Genomic DNA, 27885 nt, shown 5'->3' with positions numbered 1-27885 from the left:
CACTGGAAAAACTTGCGTATTCTTTTGCTCAAATCTGCCATCAAAGTCAGATTTCCGCCCGTACTGATATCGCAAGTCTAATGGCCCTCATATTTCTCTCCGTAAAAGAAGACATCCGCCTCTTAAATATGCATTGGAATATCCAATTCCTTTTACCCTAGAAAATATATTGAGGTCATCTAGAAGACTGAATATACTATAGCTTCTTTCAGTGAGACTTAAGGTGGACGTATTTAAGACGTTCCATATATATAATAATAATAATAAGTCAGATCTGATCCATTTACATCTCACAGTCCTAAATAATTTCCACAGGATTTAGTCATATTTAATAATGATCCTTATCGAAGCAGCTGTTCAAAGAAGAAGAAAAGCATACAGGAGTGACAATAATCGACAATAGACAATGCACACAGATACAGAAATGAAGTTATAGATCTAAAATACTGGTAACACCAACGGTATTTTATAATAACTTATAGAAAATGTATTGCGAATCAGTAAATGAATTTATATGAATAATAGCAATGACAAAAGGAAATAGTAATAATAAAGGCACATAAAATAAAATGCTAGTAACAAGTCAACTGACTTATAGTGACTCAAAAAGTATTCAACGCACTACAGGCTTCACATGGAAACATGTACAACAAACAGAAGAGGAACGAAGATGGAAGTACATGTGCACAGAAGTTTAGTGCTTACTATTGAGGTACAAACTATACAGAAAAGAAACATCTTTAGTAGTTGACAGAAGGAGTACAAGAAAACAAAACACAAGATGCTTAATTGGAGCTCAGAAAATATTCTACTGTAATACTTGCGGCACACAATATTAGGTGCCTTTTCCTTTTGATGATTTCCTGCAACCGTTGTGGGACTGATTCCACCAAGGTATCTGTTGTTTGTCGGGTAATCTGCCCCCATGGTCCAACAAAATGCGCTTCATGTCATTTTTCTTGAAAATATGGTGTTTTTGGATTCTTTCTTCGAAAATATGCCAGACATTCTCGATAGGATTATTGTCTTGCGATTGGCGAGCTGTTTGCATCCAGCGTGGGGTGTTGTACACTATCAAGAGTTTGGTGTTGAGGGCTGAATGTTTCGGGTCATTCTCCAGGGTGAACATGTAGTCACCAGTAAGCCCCATAATGTTCACTGAGTTGGATAGGTGCGCCTTCAAAATGTTGATGTAACATGTGTGGTCCATTGTACCATCAATGAAACACAAATCCACACCACCATTGGTACTCATACAGCCCCACACCATTACCCATCCCCGACCGTATGTTTTCTAGCTGTGAGATTTTTCTCATCTAGTTCCCATCAGACGCCAATTAGCCCATTTGTAATTCTTTCTTGTAATGTTGTGTAATTGTAATGAAATTTGTGCCTATGGGCGTCTGATGGGCGCATATGGGTGGGCTGTGATTCAAGATTGAGACATGTTTCTCATTAGTTTCCGGAATTCCAAACGCTTTAAAATTCTGGCTTCGGTTTCACGGGAGGTTATGTTAGCATTCTCTCGCTTCATTGTATTTTTTTGTAAAGCTTTGAATTTATATTTTAGAATGAGTTTCTGATTTTGGTTTCTGAATTCATATTAATCAACATGCCAAAAGTTTCAGGAAAAGTTGGAACCCCCTCCCCCAAACCCATATTTAAATATGGCCATGCTTAGATGAGTGACCTTACCACCGATTAACAAGTATAATGCTTGTAAAATTTACTTCTCCACTGTCATTTCAGATCGAAACAACTAATTAAGGAAGCCATCATGGAAAACGACTTCTTGAAGAATCTGGACTCTAGCCAAGTGAGAGACATTGTAGATTCCATGTTTTCCAAAGAATTCCAGAAGGGTAGTTACGTGATCAGAGAGGGGGAAGCAGGTGAGTGAATCAATGTAGAGCTAGACAACCATTGTTTTACTTTCCCTTTCTTTCATGTTTCTTATTCATGTTTATTACGTGTTACAAACTTAGGAAATGGCATTCCAATTATTCTCCGATTCTTTTTTTAACTGGTCGTGTTTCCGATTTCTCCAGTAATACCTATTATAATTGGAGGGTTTGGAAATTGATTAGTACCCCTAATAATTGGGGCCCCAGACATAACCTTCCCACGATTAAATAACATAAGATTTTGATTATTACCCCCATCATTAACTCTACTATTATCAGGAAGAATTGTAGAAAGTGGTGCAGGAACTGGTTGAACGGTATATCCTCCTCTATCTGCAGGAATTGCACATGCGGGAGCCTTGTGTGTTTATTAAAATATGCACACTGTCTCAAAACTCAATGAAACACTAGCAATTATGTAAGGAGGAAATATTTCTTATAAAAATATGCATGTCATCATCTTTTCAGTGAACTTTTTAGTCAGAGAAACGACGAGAAATCACATGGAGTGATTTTATTTGTGGCTTAGTGAAAAAATCTCGTATTATTTTTAAGAGCAGTGTGTGCCCTGGCTTTATCATGCTTGACGAGATGCCCACAAGTCTGAAATTCAGTCTCTTCTTTCCAAAATCTTTCTGTAAAATACAAATTGTGGTGATGATTCAACAAACAACTTGTGTTCTGTCTCATGAACGTGTCTCATAATCATCATATCTTATAACGTGTCTCTGAAGCTTTTTATAACGGACGTACGGAGTCCAGGCCTTATCATAAACCAACGCGTTTGAATGGTACAAGAGGTTTCGTACAGCAGGGGACTAGGGGATATCAATCCAGATCTGGGCGGCCTTAAACAGCGCGTACTCAAATAGTGTTTAAGGCTGCTACCCCCTAGTACCCTGCTGTAACGAAACCTCTTGTACCATTCAAACACGGGGATTTATGATAAGGCCTGGTCTCTGTAGGTTTGTTAAACAAGCTTCAACGTCATGTTTGCCGACGTTCATGTTTAACATTAATGCATATGAGTATTTTAGGATACTAACTCTTGTTGCTGTTATTCTAAAATTGATGAAAAGTTTGAAATTTTGCAACTAAAGCCTTTCAAAATGCCACTACACTGGGTCGTGCAGCAAAACCCCTACTCTTAACATTTGAAGATGGGAGTAGAGGTAATATTCTTTGTATGTTCTAGGAAATATTATAACTAACGAACCTTACTTGCATGATTGAAGAACTGCCATGGTTCCCAGTCTCCCAGTTAACTTTTGACGTCATGCAAATAGGGATCTGGGGGAAGGGGGCATAAACAAAATGAACTTAAGTCAGGAGGACAAACTTGCAAACTCCAGTTTCGCTTGGCGAAAGGGCAACTATGCTCTTTTCGTCTCGTTAGCTTTTTTCTACCTTTTTTTTTAAAAACTTTTCTTGTCCTCTCGGTTGGTTGAAAACATTTTCCGCCATTCAGTGGGAGATGGGGAAGAAACAAATACTCCTCTCGGTTGCCATGACGCTTTTTTTATAGGTCTTTGACTTGGCCGGCTTCTTAATGGCTGTTGGTAGTTCCTGGAATAAAAGCTCACGGCAAATTCGTTGGCTTGCATTTATGGACGCATATTACCAATCAAGAAAGGCCCGTCATGCTTAACTCGAGGAAACGCATAGGGCTGGGTGTGGAGGCACAATGCAGGCGAAGTTTGTTGAGGAACTTACCACTCTTGGGAAAGTTAGCCGAAGGAAAACAAATCTTAAATTCATGGTAAAGGGTTATATATCACGCGTTTGAAACAATAATAGTGTCTTTAAAAATTCGAAGTAAAGTTCCATTTTGTTAGAAATCGCCAGATGACCTACAACATTTTTTTTTGCTTGCTGTAACCAATTATATTTCCCCTTTTGGTATTTAATCAGTTTCATCGGCTCCTCAAAGTTTTCGCTCCGAAATATAATTAGCTCCTGTTACGCTATACTCTGTCCTAGAGGTCGGTGGAACAAGCGAACGAATACAAGTCCTCCTGCGTAAGTAGTGCCTCGAGAGGAGTCCACGAATGAATGCGTGAAAGGGAAAAGGATTGCATGAAGGCGGCAACGCGACTGCAACTACCAGCAGTTTGCAGCAGCGCGCACTGCTTTGCTCCGCCCGCTCGCTTCCTCCCCTTTTCTTCCGTTATGTGCGACGTTGCTCACAGACCTCTTGGACACTTTGTAGAAGAAGAGATTCGCTGTAAAGCTTCTACTCCTCTTCTGAACACAGTATCCTACCTGGTTGCTTTTCTGGGGGCAAAAAACTTGAACCAGCCTCCCCTTTCTAGCTTCTCCACTGCCTTCGTTTTGCAAAGGTACCTCCACAAAACACTAATCAGCGTGACTTCTCATGTTTCACACGGCTATTTGCGGAGTGTTGTGGCCTCGAAGTTTCTGCGACTTTTTATCGTTTTGGTCCGTTTAGACTTCTGCTGCAGTCTGTAGAACTGAGGTTCATTTACGGCAGCAGCTTTTCCACATTTGGAAATGTCAATATTTTCTTCGCTAGCGTCCGAAGCAGATTTCGACCATTCTCTTTGTTTACTTGCTCTCGTTTTTACGAGCAGCACACGCGATTCATATTCATGTGGGACGCAGTACTTTGCCTACTTTTGTAATATGTCACAACTGAATCAAACATACTCACAAAATTAATTGCTATTTCTTCCTCCCCCCTCCCACCCTCTCGTGCTTTATAATAGCGACATACATTTTCTACATAACTAGCAGGTAAGACAAATATGTAACTTTTCCTATAACGTTTGTGACCCTATCATTATATCAATATATCAATATCTTTGAAATTCATTTTTTTTCATTCCAATCACATATACTATACTTTTTAGCTAATCTGGGTCAATGACAGGAATATGACCGTAATCAAATAATTAAGCATGATTCTCATTTCACGGCTTTGAGTTGATTGATTGAATTGTTGTTTTAAGTCCACTTTATGTACTCTAAGGCTCTTCTGGACTGGACCTACAGTTTAAAGTGGGATCCAAACCACTATGTGCCTCCACCGGGTATCTTACCCGAGACCTATTCATTACACGGCGTTCTCTGTCTGTTGTAAGAACGAAGTTAATGTCAACAAATACACGTGGATTCTGATAAATCCTATTAGATGTTCGCATGACAGCTGTGCACGAATCCTGCTCGTGATAAAGCCTGGTATAGTCAATGTAGCTGCTCTATTACAGATGTGGGACCTTATGAAGTGTGCGGCAATGAATCGGACGATTTTAAATACTTCACAGTTAAGACAAAATAATGCATAATACATGCAAAACATGCATTATTAGGACAAAATTAACTAATTTATTGACTGAAGAAGAAACACGAAAAGAAAATACAAATCTGGTCCTTAATTACATTGTGACTTATTTGATACTAACATTACTTCGATAACCTCCATTTCGTTCCAGACACTCCATCAGTACGGTCGGAATTTTAGCCGGAGGCAGATCCGGTGAAATGGCGGGCCAATGAATACTACGGTACCCGGTCCTAGTTATGGCAAGGGGAGTGGGGAGTGGGGATTACGCCACAGACCCAGGGACTGAAGTTGAAACCTACTTTCAGTTTCAGTTCGGCCGGAATGAAACATTGCGATTCACTTTCAGTTCTCGAACTGAAACTGGAATGGAACCGGAATATATCTATCCGAACCGTAACTGAAATGACCCTGGGGTTTTAGTTTTAGTTCGGACAGGAATTAAACCTTTCGGTTTACTTTCAGTTCTCGAACTGAAACTGGAATGAAACCGGAGCATATCTATCCGAACCGTAACTAGAATGATCTGAGGTTGTATTTCCAGTTTGGCCCGGAATGAAAGTTTTCAGTTCAGTTTCAGTTCTCGAACTTAAACCGTTTCCAGACCCAAATGTTAAGGATCTGGGCGCGTTTTGCGATGTTTGAGATCGAGAAAAGTACTGAGTAACTTTTACGTTTTCTTCATTTAAGAACTGTATCTCACATTGTACTGACAATTGTACTTTTTTTGTAATTATCTGTGAAATGAAAACGAAGAGTTTATATGAATCCGCCGCGTCACTTTTACCGCAGTTGCTTCAGTTCAAAATGGCATCAAACAATGGGATGAAAATTAACTGTGAAAATAGTTACGTATCTTCATTACAGTAACCAAATTGTAGTTAATCAAACATACATTTCTGAAAATAGCGTATGACATCACAGTACAGTAACCAAATTGTAGTTAAACAAATGCATTTATGAAAGTAGCGTACGTCATCACAGTACAGCAACCAAATTGTAGTTAATAAAACAGATACAATTCTATGTGCTGTGACTAGCTTCATTAGTGTGTCCATTTTCCCTCAAACCTACATCAATAAGATTAATACACATTAGATTTTCCTATGCCAGTAAATTTTCCAAGTCATGGAGAATGGCATTTACTCTCTTGTATGTAATTACATAATTTTGTTTGGTTTTCTGAATTCCTGAAAATAGAAAATTAAAATAAAATAGTGTATAACTGTTAATTTATGAAAAACGCAATAAGCATCTATCCTCGATGGATATTTTCACACCTACAAATAACCATGGATTAAAGAAAAAGCACTTAAAAATATGCTTCACAAACTTTTGTTGATTGTAAATGATACATGTCATAATTTTGTAGTACGAGTTCCTCCTCCACTTTAACAGCTATTATTTAAATTTGGAATAAAAAAGGAAAATAGATCATACGTACATAAATCTTACAATGTTAATCTTTTAAATGGCTTTTCAAAGGAGCATTATGAAAAAACGACAGCAAACATGTGAGCATGATTGACAACGGCTTTTCACCTTCCTCGACGAACTCGTAAATACTACTGGAGCTAATAGAGGAACTGAAAGAATTTTCATCTTGGTTTAAGGCTGGCAAGTACTGATCAGAACGCTTTTGGAATAAAGCATTCGTCCGCAAGACCATGAGATCATCAAGTGTTGGAGAGGAAAAGTTGTACCTCAAATCTGGCATTACAAACTTCACACTTGAGAACAACCGCTCCACGCTTACCTGGGTGGCTGGTGCAGCCAAAACCACCATGGCAACAGAATAATGTTCTGGCATGGAATGCTTTCTCCTGTCCCAGAATTCTAATATGTTGTTGTTTGTTAGCAATCGTGGCGTCGTAGTTCGAAAAACCTTCAACAAGGGAAGAATATTCTTCTTCGACTGACCTCCGTCTGCAGTAATTCGACTCGAATATTTTTCTTTAAAAGAAACTCCAGTTCATCCTCCTCGTCCAGATATGCCATCACATCTTCAGTGTCTCTAGTATCAGCTTCTAGAGTATTGCCTTTAGTATTGCATTTCTATAATTGCAGCCACAATTTCATTACTTGTTTTTCTGCAGTAAGACAGGCTGATGCGGAACGAAGACAGAGATATCTTGGGTCCATATAAACAGACGCCACAAAAGCAGGATTCTGGAACAGCTTAACTTCCCTTTATTTCATGTGCAGCACAAGCTGTTTGGCGATTTGGGAAGCAACGTGCTTTGTACGGAGTTTGCATTGTACCCAAGTTCCCAAAAGGTCTCCCATGAGGAGCTGTTCACGCTGTAAGGAAGCCATAGCCACTGGTTGTAAAGAGTCAACGAGTGTTTTGGTGGCACAGAAATCATCCTTGGATATATCTATCTCATGTGGATTCCAGTTGTCCAGGCAAAACTTCTGCAGTGGCAGAAAAAACTCGAGCATTGAGATGCATGAGTTCCATCTTGTGGGGCAGTCATGAGCAGGAATATTGAGTTTGTACGCGTGAGTCAATTTGATATTTCTTTATGTGCGCACGTCGGTTGATTTTAAGGTGTTAGCCACAGCAAGATGTAACGTATGTGCAGCACAACGAATGCAACTCAGGGCGAAGCCACTTGTGGCACATTCCTCCAATCCCGACATAATGATTTCCTCCTGAACTTCATTTTCGTCAAGGACTGACCCATTGTTGCTGTTTTCCTATCTAGGTCTTGGCCCTTTGAGTTATTTTCTTCTTCAAATTCCATTACTATTTCCCCCTCCTTGCAACTGATCATGAAGCAGAGTGGCTGCTTTCACCATATTACTGCCATTATCACAGGTGAGGGAGTATATCTGTGACACATCAATGTGATAATCATGTAACACACCATTTATGAATCTTCAAATATTCTCACCTGTATGAGATACAAGTATGTCTTTAACGGTGAGCGTCCTTAGCTGTACTGTCATATTTGTAATAAATTGCACGTTAATTCCAAGAGTCGTGATGCTGCATCGATCTTTTAAAGAGAGTATCTTCCCCATGAACTCTGATGACAAGTTATTTCTTGTTATTTGTGCTCGCTTCACGACTTCATTCTTCACAGTACGTGAAGTAATGGTTCGTCGTTCGTCGCGTGGCACTGCATTAAGAATGGGCTGAATTATTTCCTGCATCCCAGCATCATCGATTATGGAAAATGAACGACCATTTTCAGCGACCAGTTTCACCAGTGACGTCAGTAGAGAGTCTACCGTCAATTCTACACCATTGAGAACACTTGCCTTCCTCAGTTCCCCATTGAAAGGAAATGTATTGTGGTTTAAGCCGACAGTGTGTTGATCAAACTTCTTTCGTGAGCGCACAACCAATGACCACCACTGTTCGATGAGAATTATTTCTTGAATTGCGCTGCAGCTGTGGTGAAAAACACGATTCCAATGTGGATTTGATTAATATCTTGTATGAACAGGGTTATTTATAGTACCTGGATTTAAACAATTTGATGGCATGGTAGTCGGGTAGGAGGCCAGGTGATTGGTTAGGAATGGGAATGCAATGCGATGTAAGGCATTGTTGGAAAATACATACTTCCTGTTCCCTTCCTACAGGTGGTGACGCAATAGGAACTGGACCGGACGGACGTAGTGACTACTGAGTCACCTACTGACTATTTGAATCAACAATGTTATTATTTTATGTTGTAACAATATTACATTTATTTTATTATAATTGAAATGTGGGCTATAAAATATGAAAAATGACACCAAACACGATCAAAATATACGAATTACAAACATATTGCCACTCAGAAGTAATAACTACGTATCCATATTATTATGTAGCGTTTTGGAAGCAATGAGTTCGTGTTTGGTGTCATTTTTCACACTTATTTCATAGAATTTTTAGGTATATAAAATATTAAGAATTCAGGGGGTACACAGAAATGTTCAGTTATGTCAAGGGGGACTCTCAGGCAAAAAGTTCGAGAAACACTGCCTTAATGGGATTTCGGATCTTATCTATATCCAAATATTCGGATCTGGCAGCCCCCAAAATACCAAAATTGTTCACTACGAAGTTTTATTCCTTAACAAAACAAACTGAAAGTACACGGAGGGTTATGGTGCACCAGAATGTAGCGAAACATTTCAGTTCAGGTTCGGGTGCGAACCGAAAATGTTCACAATGAGGTTTCATTTCGGAACTGAACTGAAACTACATGGAGGATTATGGTGCACCGGAATATAGCGAAACATTTCAGTTCAGATTCGGGTGCTAACCGAAAGTGTTCACATTCTGGTTTCATTTCGGAACTGAACTGAAACTGAAAGTACACGGAGGGTTATGGTGTACCGGAATGTACCGAAACATTTCAGTTCAGGTTCGGGTGCGAACTATAAGTCGAACTGGAGCATGTTTCAGTTCGAGTTCAAATTCGGTTCGCAGTCCCTGCACAGACCACCAGACAACAGCAGTGGCACCGAGAGACACGACGCGGCAGGAAGAAGTACTACTTGAACCTCGTTCTACTGGCTGCTGCGTTTCTTTGTATGCTGGATTGTTCGCTTCCCCGCTCCCCACTTCCCTTGCCAGCATTAGGATCGGCCGTCGTAACAGTAGAAAATACCTTTAAATGGTAAAACAGGCTCTTCCAAGATGGCGGTAGTCACGTGTTACGTATGACGCAACAACTACCTATATCCAGTGTTGCCAGATTCATTGTTGCACCCTGTATTATTAACTGCACAGCTAGGACCAATATATTAGTGGGTGAAATAACATCAGAACTACTTCCTGTTGACTTCCTGTCAACCAGTGCTGAGACACGTGGATGCATTCACATCGTCTGCTTCAACGCAGAAGCAAGCCACCAAACTCTGCCACTCCAGTAGGGAATATGCCACAGCATGCAGAGGCCATTGACTATATTAACAGAGTGCGTGGCAAGTTTTGGCATCGGTGGTGGCAGGTTCACCGACATGGTTGGTTTTCGTTGTCACACACCAAAATGCCTTCTGCTATTTTGGCTGAAAGGCAACAAAGTTATACCTGTTACTGTATATCTTGGAAATCCTGTAAAATTTGAACGATTATGTTAAAACATTCAACAGCCCTGGAAGAGTCAGGAAAGAATAATATGGTTTGTACTTTTCAGTATTCAAGCATTGTTGTTGGAGATATTCCATATTTTTTTAAAAAAAGTTTTTTAATGTTTACTTGAGTTAATTTATTTATAATGAATTTAATTCTTTTCAATAGCATATGTTTTTTAATACTTTGCACAAGTATGTTAAAAGATTTGCAGAAAGGTCTGGAAATTGGATGGAACAGGACAGGAATTTATTATGCCAAAATTTGGAAGAGTAATGTAATTGAAATTAAATATCCATGCCTTTTGCGACACTATATTACAATGCTCTTCCACAAAAAGAGCGTGGAATATTGGAAAACTTGAGACATGTTACTAAAAAGAGAACTAAGCTAATATTCACATGTATTTTGTTTAATTTGCTCCTGAATAACTTTTCTGCTAATAATGGAAAACTTCTGTCTGCAGGGTCGCATCTGTTCGTGTCTGCCGACGGAGAGTTCGAGGTCATCAAAGAGAACAAAGTTCTTGGGCGGATGGGCCCTGGGAAGGCCTTCGGAGAGCTCGCCATCCTCTACAACTGCACAAGAACGGCGTCCATAAGAGGTAAGTTACGCCACTGGTCACGATCGTGTGGTGGATTTATTTCGCAACTAACTATAGTCGGTTCTAGTAGCGCCGACTGCGAATAAATTTGGGTAGTGCACTCAAGTTGTATAAACCCATATACGCATGGATGTCCGGAAGGGGGAGGGGGAGAGGCACGGCCTCCCGTGGAGAATGAAAGTCAACCAAAGATTTACATATTCAGTCACAGTAACATATGTTAATTATTACAAGGGCGTTGCAGGAACATGATAACTTCAAACTGAATAAATATTTTTTGAGGGGGGGCATTACAATTATTGGGGGAAATGTGCCTCTTTTTTACCCCCTCCCGCGGTAAAAAAATACCTTGCTTGCTCCTCCCTGGAAAAAAATCCTGTGGACGTTCATGCATATACGGTAATATATATTCTTCTTGAGGAATTATTTTTTGGGGGCGGTAAGTGCCTTGATCCCTCAAAGGCGGTTCCTGTCGTTTGTTCGCTGTTTATAAAATATATAGGGTCTCAGGGGTGCCATCTTTTGAAAAACACTGGGTATGCTCAAACACTTGATTTATAATTTCACCAAAAAATCACGCGAATCCTCCTTCCATGCATTATATTAATGCACACCAACAAAGCATCGTTACTGTTTAAATAATCTCTGATTTGCTGATTTCAATAAGCACTCTTAACACAATCATGATAATAAATATATAATAATGATAATAATAAAAAAACACCACAAATTGTTGAATGGCCCTGGGTCATGGAAGTAAATTGGAGTATAAGCTCTGATTCTGCATCAACTTGATATAGGTATCATCGTTTTCAAGTAGAGATGGATAGTTTTATGAATACGCATGCGCATATTTGAAACGAGTTCCTTACATGACGTTTGCAGAGTCAAATGTGACGCATGCGCGGAAAACTGCGGCGCATGTCACTGCACATCCTGCACGGAGAAAGATGTGTCTGGTAGTGTCGTAAGTCCTCCGACTGGCATCGAAGATTAATTCCACAGACGCTTTGAACTCCAAAATACTTCGAGGTCTCGCTCAGTCTGCTGCTGGCATTTCCATGACCCAGAGGGGGTTCAAGCGGTCGCTCTGTGCTGAGACACTGTCACCAATTAAGAATTAATTAATAGAGTGTCACAACCTCTCACCACAAGGGCCGAGGTGACTCAACAGTGATTGTTTCTGTCTGCGGGGATTCGCGTTACGGAAAATTACAAAGTGAGCTGCGACCGAATTGAATCATAATTCGCCAGCAGGTGGTTCTTTGTTCCCGCAACAAAGAAATTCTATAGTCGCGGTCTTTAACCTCCCTTTGGTTAGTAACTGTGAGAAAGGTGAAGGAATAAAAATATAAAAGTTCTGTCTATACTGGTAACGAAAGGGTAGTGGAAAGGGAAAATTTTGCTGAGGGGTCGTCACATTTAACATACCTGTAAACAACATTTGAAAAATTCGTATTATAGTCGCGCCCACGAGCGTTGGCTGCTTCAGAATTTGCGCCGTTGCCGATTGGTGCGGTCACATCCGCTTGCAAATCGTTCAAAAGGAAGAGGACGGCTTATGGTAATGTATGTTCTGTTCCGCAGTTCGGTAATATACGTGATTAACAAAATGCCACCAGCATCTACTGAAAACATCAGGAATGAAAACGTCCTATTTGCCTTTGAGTTTTAAGAGAGGATTGACATTGACACTTGGACCAGGCAACATCTTATGGTGAACATCGCCACATCATGTGATTCCTGGCCTTCGCTTCCTTTGTCTTTCCGTGTGTACGCACTTTTGCCCAGTCCCCTAATTCCTGGCTGATGGTATTCATAAAAAAAAAGTTTCGTGTATCTGTTGTTGGGGCCGGTAAGGGATTGGAGCTGTTGCGTGGGAGGTGCCCCTTCCCCTGCAGCCATAAACGTTATTATTACTTGACAATGATAAATGAAAATGTAATGTGCAAAATCAATAGTATTAATTATTTTCCACTCTTCTTTTAGGTCATTATTAATTTGGACTCTATAGTGATGTAAACACTTTTTTGAAACATAAACTTATTCTAACATTGATGAAATTTTGCATTCAAAGCCTTCAAAATTGTTAAGAAGTTTCTAGAAGCCAGGAAAGCAGATTTAACAAAATTTTCATGCGGTAAACAAGTTAAGACAACCCTGTTCGTGCTAAATGCAAGTTTCCAATCATACAACGATTGCAATAAATGTGTTCTGGGTATCATTTAGGCTAGGGACATTTTCAGTTGCTCAGATCAATTTTTAAACTTTAGGGTAGTCCCGTATAACCTATCTGCGCATAAAGTAACCTTAAACGCACGTTGACAAACATTTCGAATCTGATTGGCTACTCGAAGAGCAGAACGACAATTCGCGTCACCTGATTCCACCAAATATTAATGTTGCTGTTTGTAGACGTAGTTGGAAGTTCCATCGTTGTGTCTAGTGATACAGTAACGATTGAATGTTTCTTGTACTTTTCCTTTCAGTTGTAACGAACGCCAAAGTATGGATGCTGGACCGACGAGTGTTCCAGCAGATAATGATGCGAGCTGGACTCCAGCGATTGGAGGATAACGTCAACTTCCTGAGGAGCGTCCCTCTTCTACACAACCTCAACAGCGACGTCCTCGCCAAGATAGCAGACGTCTTAGAAGTGGTAAGTTTCCTCGGTTAAGTAAAAATCGTTGTCACTCCTGCCCAAAGCCCGGAAGTTCTGCTATGAATATTAATAGATAAGATATTAATTACATTTCTCGATCAGGCGTGTAGATCCGTTGCTTGTTACTCGTAGCTCTATTGGTTCCAGGAATTTAATATTATAACGATGTTTCCCAGATCGAGAAATCGTGAAGAGAACGAGAACATCTGTAAAATCGAGACGAGACAGATACTTACTGTTGGACAGTGTCGTCTATAGTTGAAGATTTTACTGCATTAAGATATACGAGAATTTCACCTAAATCAAAATTATTTTGCTGTGCAACCTAAATAGGGTCTTCTTACTTTCTTATATTACTGAATAAATCGTGTCGGCCACATTCTGGGCGGTAAAATAAAAATAGGAGCAGATGGCGCACAATTTCACATAGAAATTTTTTCTTCTTTTCTCTCTGTTACATACTCCGACTACAGCGCCTTGAATAACGTAGTGTGGAAAACGGCACAGTTCTGCGCATTCTGGCTGGTTCCACTCGAAAATGATCCACTAGAGGCGCTGGTGTTGAGCCCGGTGCTTGGTATTCGTCTGCTTATAATGGAAGTAAATGGAGTTTTCGCTGCAACATCTGATTCTTTTACATGAAGCATTTCTATGAATGTGATAATTGCTATGATATTTGGTACAGTGGTCACGAAGATATTAACGAACATTCTAGACAGTCGACCACGTCCTGTTATCGTCATACTTTCGTTAATAATACGGGAGAAAAAATACGCGTGGAATGCTCTTGGCAACTAAATTTTTGTGTATGAATTAGGTTCATTATTATTATCATCATCATCATTTCTTTTAAAGATATACACACTGAAGCATTTGTATTTTGGATATTTACTGTCTCTTTTCTTCCGCTTTAAACTAATCGCGGCGATGATGACAATGATGATTCCATGAAACGACAAGGGAAACCCCACAAAACTTTCTTACTGCCATCGACGTGAGTGTAAGGAAATTTTCAAACCAATGGGACAAGCGAGATGTTCACACTGTCACACTAGTGACACACACTTCCAGACTGTAAAATAGCATTCATTGCACATGAGGGTCCAAACAGCAAACGACTCGTTCATATGGCGTATTCGCGTGCTACTTGTACTTCGGTCGGAAAGCTCCTTAAAGGAAGGGTGCTCAGACCGAAGCGACGCGCTACAGGGGGAGTTCCCAACTAAGTGACAAGCGACATGGTGTCTTCAGTCTATTGGCAAGCGTTCGCTGCTAATTGTGCGAACAACAGATAGGCGACACGAAAAACCACACATTACAACAACAGATCTAGGCGACACGATAAGTCACACGTGTCGCTTTGTCGCTTGAGCGTCGCTCAAACTGGGCCATTTCCTCAATAGCTTGCAACCTGTTGCCGTGGTTTGTTGTTCGCGCATGCGCGATGCAATGAGTGTCTTGCTTTAGGGAGATTGCGCACCAAAGCGACAAGGGGCACGCGACACTTATCGCTTGAGGATTTCACCAACCGAACGCTGGCCTGTGCTTCCCGTCATGTCGCTACGTTGTGAAATGTTGCTCTTGATTGGCTCGTTTCCAAGCAACATGTGTCGCTTCGGTGTGAAAGTTGCCTTGGACCGAAGGACCCGTGTCGCTTTGGTGTGAAATCCTCGTATCGTTTGTCGCGTGTCGCTTTGGTGTAAAATCTCCTTGAGGAAACGGTGCAGTCAGAGCTTGTGTCCCTACGGTTCGAAAGGCTGCATTGATTACGGACTGCTCGCTTCCAAGCGACACTTTTGGTTTGTCGCCTCGGTATGAAATATCTCTCAGGATACTATTTATATTCTAATAACATAGAAAAATAAAACTCTAGTACACAATCCAACACCTGACGTCCTGAATCACTTTGCGATGTTTCTTCTTGTGTTACGCATGCTATTTATTTATTAATTTTATTTTACTTTTCTTTCCAAATTAATGTCATTTTGTGACTGCAAATCACTCCACAAATATAACTGTTTCCATCAATTCACGTACCGCCTTTCAAGACAAACAAATCTACATAATATATTCCAAAAACTAACAAAGCCGCATTACTTTCATAAGAAAATTAGCACCGACATTGATCGCACTGCCATCTATGTTTCTCATCCGTCTGGGGAACCAGTTTCTTGGGTCGTTTTCCACATTACGTTATTCAAGGCGCTGTACTCCGACTTAATCTCATCCTGTCTATATCATCCTGATTTTCTCTCTTGTCTCTTTTTCCTGTTGTGCTGCGTCTTTCACTTCTTCTACTGTCCCTCCACTTTCTTTCCCTCCCTCCGTAGGCGGATCTAGATTTTTTTCTGGAAGGGGTTCAGAATATGCTGTATGTAATACTGGAAACATAATGTGCCGAATTTTCGACATATTGAAAAGAGCTTTATGTGTGTGTGTATTCACACCAATACAATCACAGGGGTTTGTAGTCGGATAAACTGATCGAGACTGTACCTTCAAAGTGGAATCAGAACCACTATGCAATGTATCTCCACCAGGAAATGATCCCAGGACTCTTTGATTACAGGATGATAGCAATAATACTATTTTGCGTAATAGAAGTAGTTCTAAGTTATTTGTCTTGACAATGATTACAGAAGCAGATATGCTTGTGAGAATTCATTTCCAGGCAAAACCGTAACACATGGCAAATAGTGTGTCCATCAGTTAGCGTTATTGCCTTGTAATCAAAAAGTTCCGAATTCGATTTCCGGCGTCGACTTAAGTGTCTTGTAAATCTATTCCCATTTTTACGTACTTGTGCAAAACTGTGCTTTATTATTTTACTGCCTGGAAAAGGGTTGCTCGAGTATTTTTTTATTTTTAATATTATGCTGTCAATACCTTATGCATTACTTAGTAACCCTTGGGAAAGGCCCCCATGCCCCTCCTGCTAAATCCGCCAATGTCTCCCTCCATTCTTACAGGATCTATACAAATAAACCACTATTTCTCCAGGGATGTATAGGCTATGTGTGTTACTCCTTTCTTTCCTCTCTGTCTCCTCCTCCCTTTCTCTCTTTTTTTGTTCTGTCTATATAATCCTGTTTTCTTTCAGTCTCTTTTTCCGGTTTCCTGTCCATCAGCTCTCTTTCTCTCATTCGCTATCTTGGCTTTTCTTCCCTCTGTCTATCTTTCCCTTTGACTGTCATTCACCATCTTTCCTCTCCCTTTTTCATCTTTTTCTGCCCTTCCTCTCTCTCCATCTCTTTTTCGATTAATCCCAAGGCAACTTGACGGTTTTAAACGCACCCTTGATCTTCATATCTCGGAATGCGACGTTCGGCGGGATGAATTACGACCCCTGGTGCTTGGTTCTCTTGAAAGCCGACGCTGTTTGCCAATGCTGTCACGCTCTTGGCAAATGAAGAGCAGATTTAATTTCACACCCGGGCGTCGGGACAAACACTGCCTGGATGGCTTTCATATTTCCTGCTAACAACATTGCGACCCCTGGCTTGAATTGAGCACGCACGCCACAGTCGACTGGCTTGCTTTGTGAAGCACCAGTGAGAAAATATGACGAATATAGAGACTTTCAGGAGGAGAAAATAAGCTCTTGAAGACAACAAAGAGAAAACTAGATTTATCATTTACCTCAGTGCTACCCTATTAAGTACCAAAGCTCGGAGTTCACCAAAATAACTACTTTGTTCCTTGATTGATTTGGTTCATCTCACTTCTATTTTCTGCCACTTTTTGGCTAATCGCGAAGATGAGGATGAGCGATGATATGATGAAATTGATGAAGGGACACTCGCAAAGAACTCTGATGCCCAGACCGGGATTCGATTTGATTTGCTTTATTTTACTTCGCTTTTTGTGCCACTTTTGGCTAATTTGCGAAGACATGGGGATGAGTGATGATATGATGAAATTGATGAATGGACACTTACAAATATCCATACCCAGGCCAGCATTCGAACCCGCGACCCCTGGCTTTGTAGCGCGATGTGCTGACCATTTCGCCACGGAGGCAAGATAATTTGTTCCTCTAAAGAGATTGGTAGACCTTCAATTTAGTAGTATTTTTTAGGGCACAAGGATTGGATTGATTGGATTGATTTGTTGCTTTAAGTCCACTTTATGCAAAGTACGGCTAATCGGGACTGGACCTACAGTTTAAAGTGGGATCCGAACCACTATGTGCCTCCACCGGGAATCGAACCCGGGACCCCTTGATTATAAGGCGACGACGCTACCACTGCGCCATCGGGGAGGTGGTTAGGGCACAAGGATATTATATCAAAATGTTATTATATATATATACGAGCCTAAAATGTTTAACAATACATTGAATGTATATACATATATATATATATATACACACACACATGAGCATTACCTCATAAGTTGTGGATTCCCCCCCCCCCGAGATACAGCAAGTTGGATAATTAATCGCTATTCTTAAATCTAGTCAGTATGACACATGGCCTATAGATTAAAACAAAGAATAGTACCAGTAACAAAACTTCGAATTATGGTCCTGTGATAATTTCTTCAAATTTGGCATTCTAAGATGTTTGGAATTTCTTGTTAGGAATAAAATGGCAATCAAAAGTATTTTAAAATAACCTAATGGACGAGGTTTCTTAATGCAGAAAAATCCAATGTAAGTCCCTCTTAGAGGTTTTATGTATAAGCGATGAAAGTTAGGTTACACGACTTCTGAAGCACTCTGTATTTTATATCTTTCTAATATAACAAAAATGGATGTATGTGTGTGTTTTTTTTGTTCCGGCATAACTCTCGAACGCCGGGAGCAATTTCAACCAAACTTGGTACAAATATCACTTGCAATCTGGAAAGAAATACTGTGGAGTGAGACACCCCTAGGGGTGGGGTGGGAAGGGGGTGACATTAACATTAATCGAAAACGACCGATATTAGTGTGGAATCCATAGTTTTCGGGGTCGCTAAGATGAATAGTGGCATTACGAATGTCGTTCAACTCCAAGTTCATCACCTATCGGCATGGGGGGGGGCGAGAGGGGTGAAAAATAAAATGTCAAAAATGACCTACGTTAGTGTCGAATCCATAGTTTTCGGAGTCGCTAAGCTAATTGAGGACATTCACGAAGACATTTGAGAGAGAGAGAGAGAGAGAGAGAGAGAGAGAGAGAGAGAGAGAGAGAGAGAGAGAGACTTGCTTTCTCGATCACGATCAACAAGTCACAGGGGCAGTCTATTAAGTACTGCGGAGTGGATTTAAGATCGCCATCGCCACGGACAACTTTATAGAAGATTGGGATAAATAAATACCCGGCCAACGCCGGGCAATCAGCTAGTATGATGTAAAATAGCACCAATGCTTTAGCACGCGCAAGAGAAACAAACTCTAGAAATAGAATGAAGATGCACAGATTCTACCGTTATGACTAAAGCAATCTTTCGTGGCTACATAGACTGGTAAGAATCTGACATCACATAGACCTCAGTAAACCGGCGGGTTTTGCCACAAGAGGAAAAACTATCTCAGAAAAGCAGACTCCTGACAGACGCTGCAGGAGCAACAGTTGAAACACACGAAGGGTCATTCCAGACTGACTTCTAGGGAGATTCTTGACGTCAGCATCACGAAGGATAAATGTCATGAACATGCAGCGAACGTCAGTTGGAGAATTTGAGTAGCAGACTGGCCGTTGTTTGAAGCTGTCGTGCTTATGCAAAGGTAACGCTCGTTTAGGTACCGTCATAAAATCTGAGGAATAATTATTCTTATCCAGTAATAGAAGCGATTGACGAAACACGACGAAGACAGCAATGCTTTACCTTGTAAGATGACGCTTCGAAGAGGCAGCATGATGCATACCTCTTGGTGGGAATAGTGAGATACGTGACATACATGACAAGAGTATCGTAATGCATGTAACACGTTATTTTTTCGGCACTTCCTATAGTAACGCGTCACTTTCTCGGTACTTGCGTTAGCAACGCGTTCTTTTTCGATATTATTGATTGGTTGATTTACTTCATTTTACTTAGATCTTTGTACCACTTTTGGCTATTTTGCGAAGATGGGGATGAGTGATGATATGATGAAATTTATGAATGTACGCTCACAAACATCCATGCCCACGCCGGTATTCGAACCCGGACCCCTGGCGTCGTAGCGCGATGTGTTAACCACTCCGTCATTGGGTCCAGCTCGATACTTGTGAGAGTAACGCTTTACTTTCTCGGTACTTGAGTTAGTAATTCGTTACGTTTTCGATGCTTGTGAGAGTAACGCGTTACTTTCTCGGTACTTGAGTTAGTAATCCGTTACGTTTTCGATACTTGTGAGAGAAACGAGTTACTTTCTCGGTACTTGAGTTAGTAATCCGTTACGTTTTCGATACTTGTGAGAGTAACGCGTTACTTTCTCGGTACTTGAGTTAGTAATCCGTTACGTGTTCGATACTTGTGAGAGTAACGCGTTACTTTCTCGGTACTTGAGTTAGTAATCCGTTACGTTTTCGATACTTGTGAGAGTAACACTTGTGAGAGTAACGCGTTACTTTCTCGGTACTTGAGTTAGTAATCCGTTACGTTTTCGATACTTGTGAGAGTAACGCGTTACTTTCTCTGTACTTGCGTTAGTAACCCGGTATTTTTTCTGTATTTGCGTTAGTAAAGCCTTACTTGTTCGGCACTTGTGTTAGTAAAACGTTATTTTCACGGTGCTTGCGTAAGTAATGCGTTACTTTGTCCGTACTTGCGATAGTGACGCGTTCCTTTTTCGGTACTTACGGGTATCGAGGCATCGACATTTAAGAAAAGAATTTAACAAGCCACGATCTCATGAAGGTTGATAACCACTTCTCTTCAATACAAGTGAGGTAGGTATCTTACCCCAATATTCGAGCGCATTTCTACAGAATTGAAACAAATGTGGGCCTTTCCTCGATGCCCGTAAGTGCTGAATAAGACCACATTCTCGAACAGTAAGTCTCGGTCTCGTTTCGAACGGTCTGTTCTTGGTCTCGCCTTTAATGTAAGAAACAAAAACTTTTACTCTCCCCTCCCCCCCGGTCCCCCAATGTAACAACAATGTGTTTAATTTTTATGCTCTTTGACCGTATTTCCATATTATGTTTTCGTTTCCAGGAATTCTACCCGGCGGGTGCGTACATAATAAGGCAGGGGGCCCGTGGAGACACGTTCTTCATCATCAGCGGAGGAAGCGTGAAGGTGACCCAGAGGCTCCCAGGTAGGAGAAATGTTAATAAATGGGAATGCACTTAGTTGAACGTGTGAAGCGAGGGCTCGGTATATTTATCATGCTGGCCACAACAGGCGGTCTGCTCTTTCACGGTTCACAGTGAATTTATTAAATTCAGACATTTTCAAAATAATACATACATAAAAGTGTGATATAAAATCATAATGTAGAGATTTATCGAGAAACAGTGCAAGAAAGGAAGGGAGGAAAACTACAGAAGAAAGCATATAAACAAAGAAAGAGAGAAGAGGAAAAAGAATGTTGGAAGGAAAAGCAGAAGCACAAAAATAGAGAGAGATATTGAAACATAATAATAAAAAGAAGGAAAGAAAGATAGACGAATAAAATATAGAGAACCAGAAGAATGAGGGAGGAAAAGATCATAGAGAAAGAATCAAAGCTTGAGTGAGAGGGGGCAAGAAAGAGAGAGAAAGGGAGTGTGTATGAGCATAGAAAGATGGAAATAGAGAGATGGAAGAATGATGGAAAAGGAAGCAGAGGGGCAAAGAGAGAGATGGAGGTAGACAAGAGAAAGGAAACAAAGGAATGATAAGATAAGTAGAAAGAAAGATGGGATGATAAAGAGAACAAGGAGAGAAGTGTTTTGTAACATACCAAAGAAAAATCTTAAATCGATCTGCAGGCTATTACAAATAAGAGCTCTGTCAGTTAAATTACAAGTTAGATTTAGAAAAAAATAAAAATATGTCCAGGTGTGTTGTGTACTCTTCTCTAACAAGTCATTATATGAACTAAACATTCTTCACTATTGGAGGGGGACAAGTTCTGCGGACTTGATACGAGTGCAGGGAATCACAATCAGTGAATGTCCTGCTTCATTAAATGACAAACAAGGTGACCCAAACATTAGCGTCCGGAGGGGAGCAAAGGGGCATTGCCTCTCCCCGGAAAATGAATTTCAGCCTTCATATATACATTTTACACATCTAATTTCAATTTGGTGTATTTGGGGGGGATGCCTTACTTATCTGGTGTAGGTGGGTTACTGGATGGCAATCAAAGATTTAGTTGGGGACAGCTTCAAAGAACACTGTATTTTGATATTCACATTGTTACTGCGTGATTTAAACAAGGATTATTACAAAAATAATGAGAAAATCTAAATATTGAAGTTAAAATTATTCAAATTCAAACTTGCATTAAAATGTTTAATATCTTAGAGATTCTGAACCAAAAGTGTTGTTATATATTATATACACTATCATTTTATTTTTATCACGAAATTTGATAATTCAATTTTAACAGGGTGGGCCATAACCCACCATGGCTGACCTTTGGCGCCGCCAGTATCCATGGAAATATCACGTCGACGCTCATGAACCCAAACAAACCCTTCTTCGTCTTAGAATACTTCGTCTACCCTTGTTTTCCACGTACCGTTTAAAGTGCCCCATTAGATCAGCGATTTGAACCCACGTCCTCCCGAATGGGTGCACAAATTACCTTCACAAAGCTCTCCTGCTTGGCAGTGCCCACGCTGATCCCCCCTACGGTGAAAAGAACAAGCAAACACGTGATACACACATAAGGGAAGGGTCCTAGAAATGTCCTCATTTCGTAAATGCAATCAGGTGCCCCCTTCCACTCCCAAGGCAAGAGGTCGCCGCAGGCAAAACCAGAGGGCGTTCTAATTCCACGTGACGTAATTGTGTTTCTTTTGTTATGTGTAAGGTACGCAAATGAAGGCTCCTTTTATTCGCTACCCTCTGAAGAAACTCCTGTTGTATTTGTATTTGTAGATCAAATTGTAAGCCTTTCGATATGGAAGAAAAAAGGCTTCGCAAACAACGGCATGGTTTCTTGGAACTTTTCTTCTTCTGTGTTCGTAAAAATAAGATGGGGTGAAAGGTTTTGGCTTTTGTGTCTTTTTCGACGCCAAGAGAAAATATCTTGAACAAGAAATTGAGTCTGGTTGTTTTCTGCGTCTTCTGTGTGAATAAGAGAGGAGAAGGGGGGGGGGGGGTTGCGAGAAACAAATATCATTGTTTGAACCTTCTTTTGTTTCCAAGTTCTATTCGTCTTCGGAAATATTCTGATGTGGTGACATTTCATAACGTTGTAAGGTGTGTGATAATTTAATGTTTTTGCTTTGGATGTTGTCATACAATACTAGATTCGGATTAAGAAATACTTTCGCCTACAAGGAAATGCGAGACTCGTTTCAAGAAATGCATTCACTTACAAGGAATTATAGATTAGATGCTAGATTCAGGTCAAGAAATGCATTAATTTACAAGGGAATACTAGATTCGGGTCAAGTAATGCATTCGCTTACAAGGAAATGCATTCACTAACAAGGAAATGCTAGAGTCAGGTCAAAAAATGCATTCAATTACAAAGAAAAGATAGTTTCATGTCAAGAAATGCCTTCACTTACACAATGGTAGTTTTATGTCTAGTAATGCATTCATTTACAAGAAAATTCATTCTCTTTTTGAGTATAGATAAATGCAACCAATACAAGTCTGTTTCTACTCCTGTAGGTCAGAGAAACGCCCTGGACCTAAAAATGTCTACGTGTATATAGTCTGGTCCCTGAACTAAAGTAATTCCGATTCTTTAGAGGCGTAGATGAACGTTTGGAGCGAGTGTAGGAATGTGGAAAACATTTATGACATTTTTTTTCATTATTCTGATGCTATGTATTATTCTAGGTCGGAGGGAAGAGGAAGAGATACGAACCCTGGAGAGAGGAGATTACTTCGGAGAACAAGCACTGCTCAAGGAAGACTGCCGAACCGCCAATGTGATCGCTCTGCCACCTGGTGTCGAGTGCCTCACACTAGACAGGGAGTAAGTGTTCTTTCGCTCAAGTTAAGAGGGCTTAATAGTAACCAGACTCCAAGGGGAAGGGAGAGCAGTTCCAAGGGCGTGCAGTCATCTAAAAAATCCTCTGCTCACTTATTTACCCAGTTTTAACATTGAATTAACATTAAAACATATATGATTTCATAACTAGGTATAGTTTCATCTAGATGTGAGGATTCTTGTTGTGATACTAGATACTGGAAACGTGCACAAACTCCCATTCCATAGAATGATCTATTCCTAGAATTTTCTTGGAAATATAGAGGAAGAAACAGTAGGGCTGACCAGACTTCATCTATACTTTGCAAACATGTGCAGATATTGTTGTTTCTTTGCTTTCTTTCTTTTCTAGAAGGAAATTACAGTTTGAACAGTATGACGGTATGATATGATGTGTAACATTGAATCATTGTCTTGCTTCTATTCTTTCCATCATCTCTTTCTATAGCTCACTCTTTCTTTGTATCTTGATTTCTATTGATCTTTTTCCACTCTCTCTCTCTCTCTCTCTCTCTCTCTCTCTCTCTCTCTCTTTCTCTCTCTCTCTCTCTCTTGTCTATTTTGTTTCTTTCTCCATGCTGTTCTCTCTCTTTTTATCTCTCTCTCTCTTGTTTTTCTACTGCTCTTTCTACTTCGTATTATTTATGTTGCTCTTTTTCCCACTCTGTTCTCTCTCTTCCTCTCTCGCTGTCTCTTTCTATTTCTTAGCATTCATGTTACTCTTTTTCCACGCTGTTCTCTCTGGTTTTCTTTCTCTACCACTCTCTCTTTTACGTCTCTATTTCTGTTGCTCTTTTCTTCCCTCTCTCTATGTATCTATCCCCTTTCTCCCTCCAACGTACAGAGACAGATAAATGAAAAAAATTAATTAAGAGGAACCCATTGTTATCTTTGAAGACTTTTCGAACGTCTTTGCAGATCCTTAAATTTTTGTCTCATCCTATCACATCGTGATATTTCGCATTGTGCCTCTGGTAACTGTAAAACAAGGTGCATACAATATGCCTGCTTGGTAATTCTTCTTCTATCGCTCTGACTCTGCTTCCTCCGTTTCAGTTCTTTCATCCAGTTGATCGGCGACCTGAGCGAGCTGCACGAGAAGGATTACGGGGACAAGAGCCGGTTGGTGACCACGCCATCAAGTGCCTTCAACGCCGTCACGGACACGGATAAAGGTGAGGCCCCGCCTTTGGCTAGTACTTCGGATCAGTATTTATGAATTTTCATAAAATTAAAGTCATACATATTTGCTTATGTACATAAAAACAGTAACAGAATGGCAGAATTTTGTATTAAATTACTGGTAAAGTCTTTCCTTTCACATTGCAACAAGCCATGAAGGCTCATAGAGGTGTCGAGGTAAGGACGTTCACGATCATTCTGGAAGTGATGTAATCAGCACCACGTCCTGGCTACGTTCTAGTTATCCGCAGGATCGACCTGAGGTACCAATTTTACTAGACTCTAGATGATTCCAAGAGTCGCCTTGTAGAGGCCTCAAAATTCCCCACCGGAGATTACCTACTCGTGTAGGAGTCAGACACTCTCCCAACTGGACCATTGCGGATCCATATACACTGCGCATATATATGTTGACAGATTAGTCATTTCGGCAACACACTTTTCCAAAGTGGAACCAAATCGGGTCTAGCAAACTTTCCTTGAGTCCCCGAAAAAAATTCATACAATATTCAGCAGAAAATTATTGATTAATTTATTGATGATTTGGTTTATTTTACTTAGCTTTTCTTATTTTTTAAAATAGTGAGTAATAGATTGATTGATTGATTGATTTGGTGTTTTAAGTCAACTTTATGCACAGTAAGGCTAATCGTGACTGGACTTACAGTTTAAAGTGGAATCCGAACCACTATATGCCTCCACCGGGTATCGAACCCGGGACCCCTTGATTACAAGGCGACGACGCTACCACAGTGAGTAATAGAGCTCGGATAGTTATGCACTTAAGATACCTAAAATATGAATGCAAATATTCACTAAAGAGGAGCAAAATATGCAAATAAAGATGCACTTTAGCAAAACACCTTACTTTATATAAATATTTTCTTTCAGTTACAGCAAGAATCATGCATGTAAACATATAATGTTACTTGTTCTTTTTTCAGCTCTCACGATTTAACATGTAATATATGTTCAAACTTGCAGATCTGAATTCTTACACACACTCTTGTTAGCTTTGCTGTTTTATAAGTGAAAGAAAAAATCCTTACAGGTGATGATTGCACTTAATTACAGCATGATATCTCTAATTTCAACTTTGAAACTCTTTCTGTTTTCGGCAAGAATATTTTCATACTCAGAAAAAACTCGCTCAGTAGAATTTCAATTGGAGAATATTTTAAGGCAACAGTATTTCACACGTTAAGTTTAAGATTATTTATAAACAGTCTATTGCATTGTTGTTTTTCTTTCAAAATGAGTAGTTATTGAGTGTTCTCGCAAGGATGACGAAAGAAGTCTTTTTTCTTTAAAGAATAGTGGAGAATAAACAGCAGTGACGGAAGGAAATTGGACGTTCTTTTACTACGAAGACAATACGTCCAACACACAGACATAAAACACAATTTTATTATTATTTGTTGGCTCTAAGATATGAAAGAATGTATACACTCCTCACAAAAAGTTTGGATTATTGTTATATTAGCAATAGGTGATAAGCACAATGGCATATGTTGGAGAAAAAGCAAAAACGTCCATCAGACAAACAGATACCATGTGTTATTGCATTCCAAAGCTGTGCGTATCACCTATTGCCTAATATAACAACATTCCAAATTTTTTTGCGAGGAGTGTATATCATTCATGTATGCATTTGCATATGCAATAGGCAAAATGCATAACTATTCCATTCCTAGTGATTAATATTGTTATTGTTTCTGACACAATCCCTTTCAGAATACGAGCACATCCGCCTCGACGACCTGGACGTGATCGCCACCCTGGGCATCGGGGGCTTTGGCCGCGTGGAGCTGGTGCAGTTCATGTACGACAAGAGCCTCACGTTCGCCCTCAAGTGCCTGAAGAAGCAGCACATCGTGGACACACAGCAGCAGGAACACATCTACTCGGAGAAGGGCATCATGATGTCCTGCAGGAGCCCCTTCATCTGCAGGCAAGTTCTTTTTTCCGCTTTTTCCTACAGGCGATTACAACTCCACCACAATCATCAAAATGAAATCAAGGCCCCGTCAGTAGCATTCCATTGCCTCTGATGTACGCCACCGGCAAGAAAAATGGGGGACCTAGATCCTGAAATGCTCGCTAGCCCGCATGGCGTTATGTGTGTTGCCTAACTCTACGGCGTTGTGAGAAGGTCGTTACAAGGCGTTCTTTTTACAATTAAGCAAGAAACCTAATATGCAGTGTTTCAAACTTCACGCAATTCTAACTTTGATCGCTTCAAATTTGAAAGCCGTAAAATATACTTACATTTGGATTTTTACTTTTCTACCTATTTGTATACGTACTCTTATTTGCCAATTTGTGCCGTTACCCCTAGAAATTAATTAATGGGGATATGTAGTACAAATATTTTTCACAAATGTCAATTTCGGGAGTGAGAAAAAAATTACCATACGATCACAATTGGAAGTTTGTGAGTGACGTGGAGAACTTTATGGGTTATGGGAATATCCATTTCATAAGCGAAATAGTCAAATTCGGCAATATTGTAACTAATATGACTGTAATTTTGGCTCTCGTTTCGAAAAAAATGTGTTTTGCTGAGATCTGCGAATTTATTCCAATTTTTTAAAGTTCCGAGTCCTCCTTTGCAGTCGCGGATCTCAGAGAGTCAGTCCAGTTTATTTCCTTTTCCATTATTCTGTTCTTCATCCCAACATACAAGGAACCGACCTCCGTGACGACTCCAGGGGTTCCGGGTTCGATCCCTGGCATGAGCATGGCTATTCTTTGTGAGTGTCCATTCACCAATTTCATTATATCATCACTCATCTTCATCGTCGCGATTAACTAGAAGTGGAAGAAAATCGACACTAAATAACAAAAATCAAACCAAATCATATGCAGTACTAATTATAAAATGTGTAACGACCGCCCCTGGATCGTTACTTGGTTGATGGGTCTATTGAGCCTCGGCTTCACGCCACGGCTGCTTCAGTTCTCGATGAAAGGTCCGTCGTAATTCTGGGTCAAAGGTTCTCAATCTACTTATAGATCTTGACCAAGATCCTACAAACAGTCGACAATCCTACTTCCCACTAGGTTCTGTCGATATCCAG

General features: G+C 40.2%; 1 protein-coding gene across 1 annotated transcript in view; it reads left to right on the top strand.

Annotated features, from left to right (window-relative positions):
• LOC145994823 (cGMP-dependent protein kinase, isozyme 1-like) overlaps nt 1–27885 on the top strand; it is a 331858-nt gene that overhangs the window by 268780 nt on the left and 35193 nt on the right. The window contains exons 5-11 of the mRNA XM_083131143.1: nt 1750–1892; nt 10749–10886; nt 13376–13545; nt 20680–20782; nt 23470–23608; nt 24680–24798; nt 26540–26756. Of these exons, the coding sequence (XP_082987269.1) occupies nt 1750–1892; nt 10749–10886; nt 13376–13545; nt 20680–20782; nt 23470–23608; nt 24680–24798; nt 26540–26756 (1029 nt within the window). The remainder of the gene's footprint in view (nt 1–1749; nt 1893–10748; nt 10887–13375; nt 13546–20679; nt 20783–23469; nt 23609–24679; nt 24799–26539; nt 26757–27885) is intronic.

This window comes from Lepisma saccharinum, chromosome 11 (assembly GCF_977018435.1).
Source record: "Lepisma saccharinum chromosome 11, izLepSacc3.1, whole genome shotgun sequence".
Lineage (NCBI taxonomy): Eukaryota > Metazoa > Arthropoda > Insecta > Zygentoma > Lepismatidae > Lepisma > Lepisma saccharinum.
Note: the sequence above shows the minus strand (reverse complement) of the source record. Positions and strands in the feature narration are given on the sequence as shown.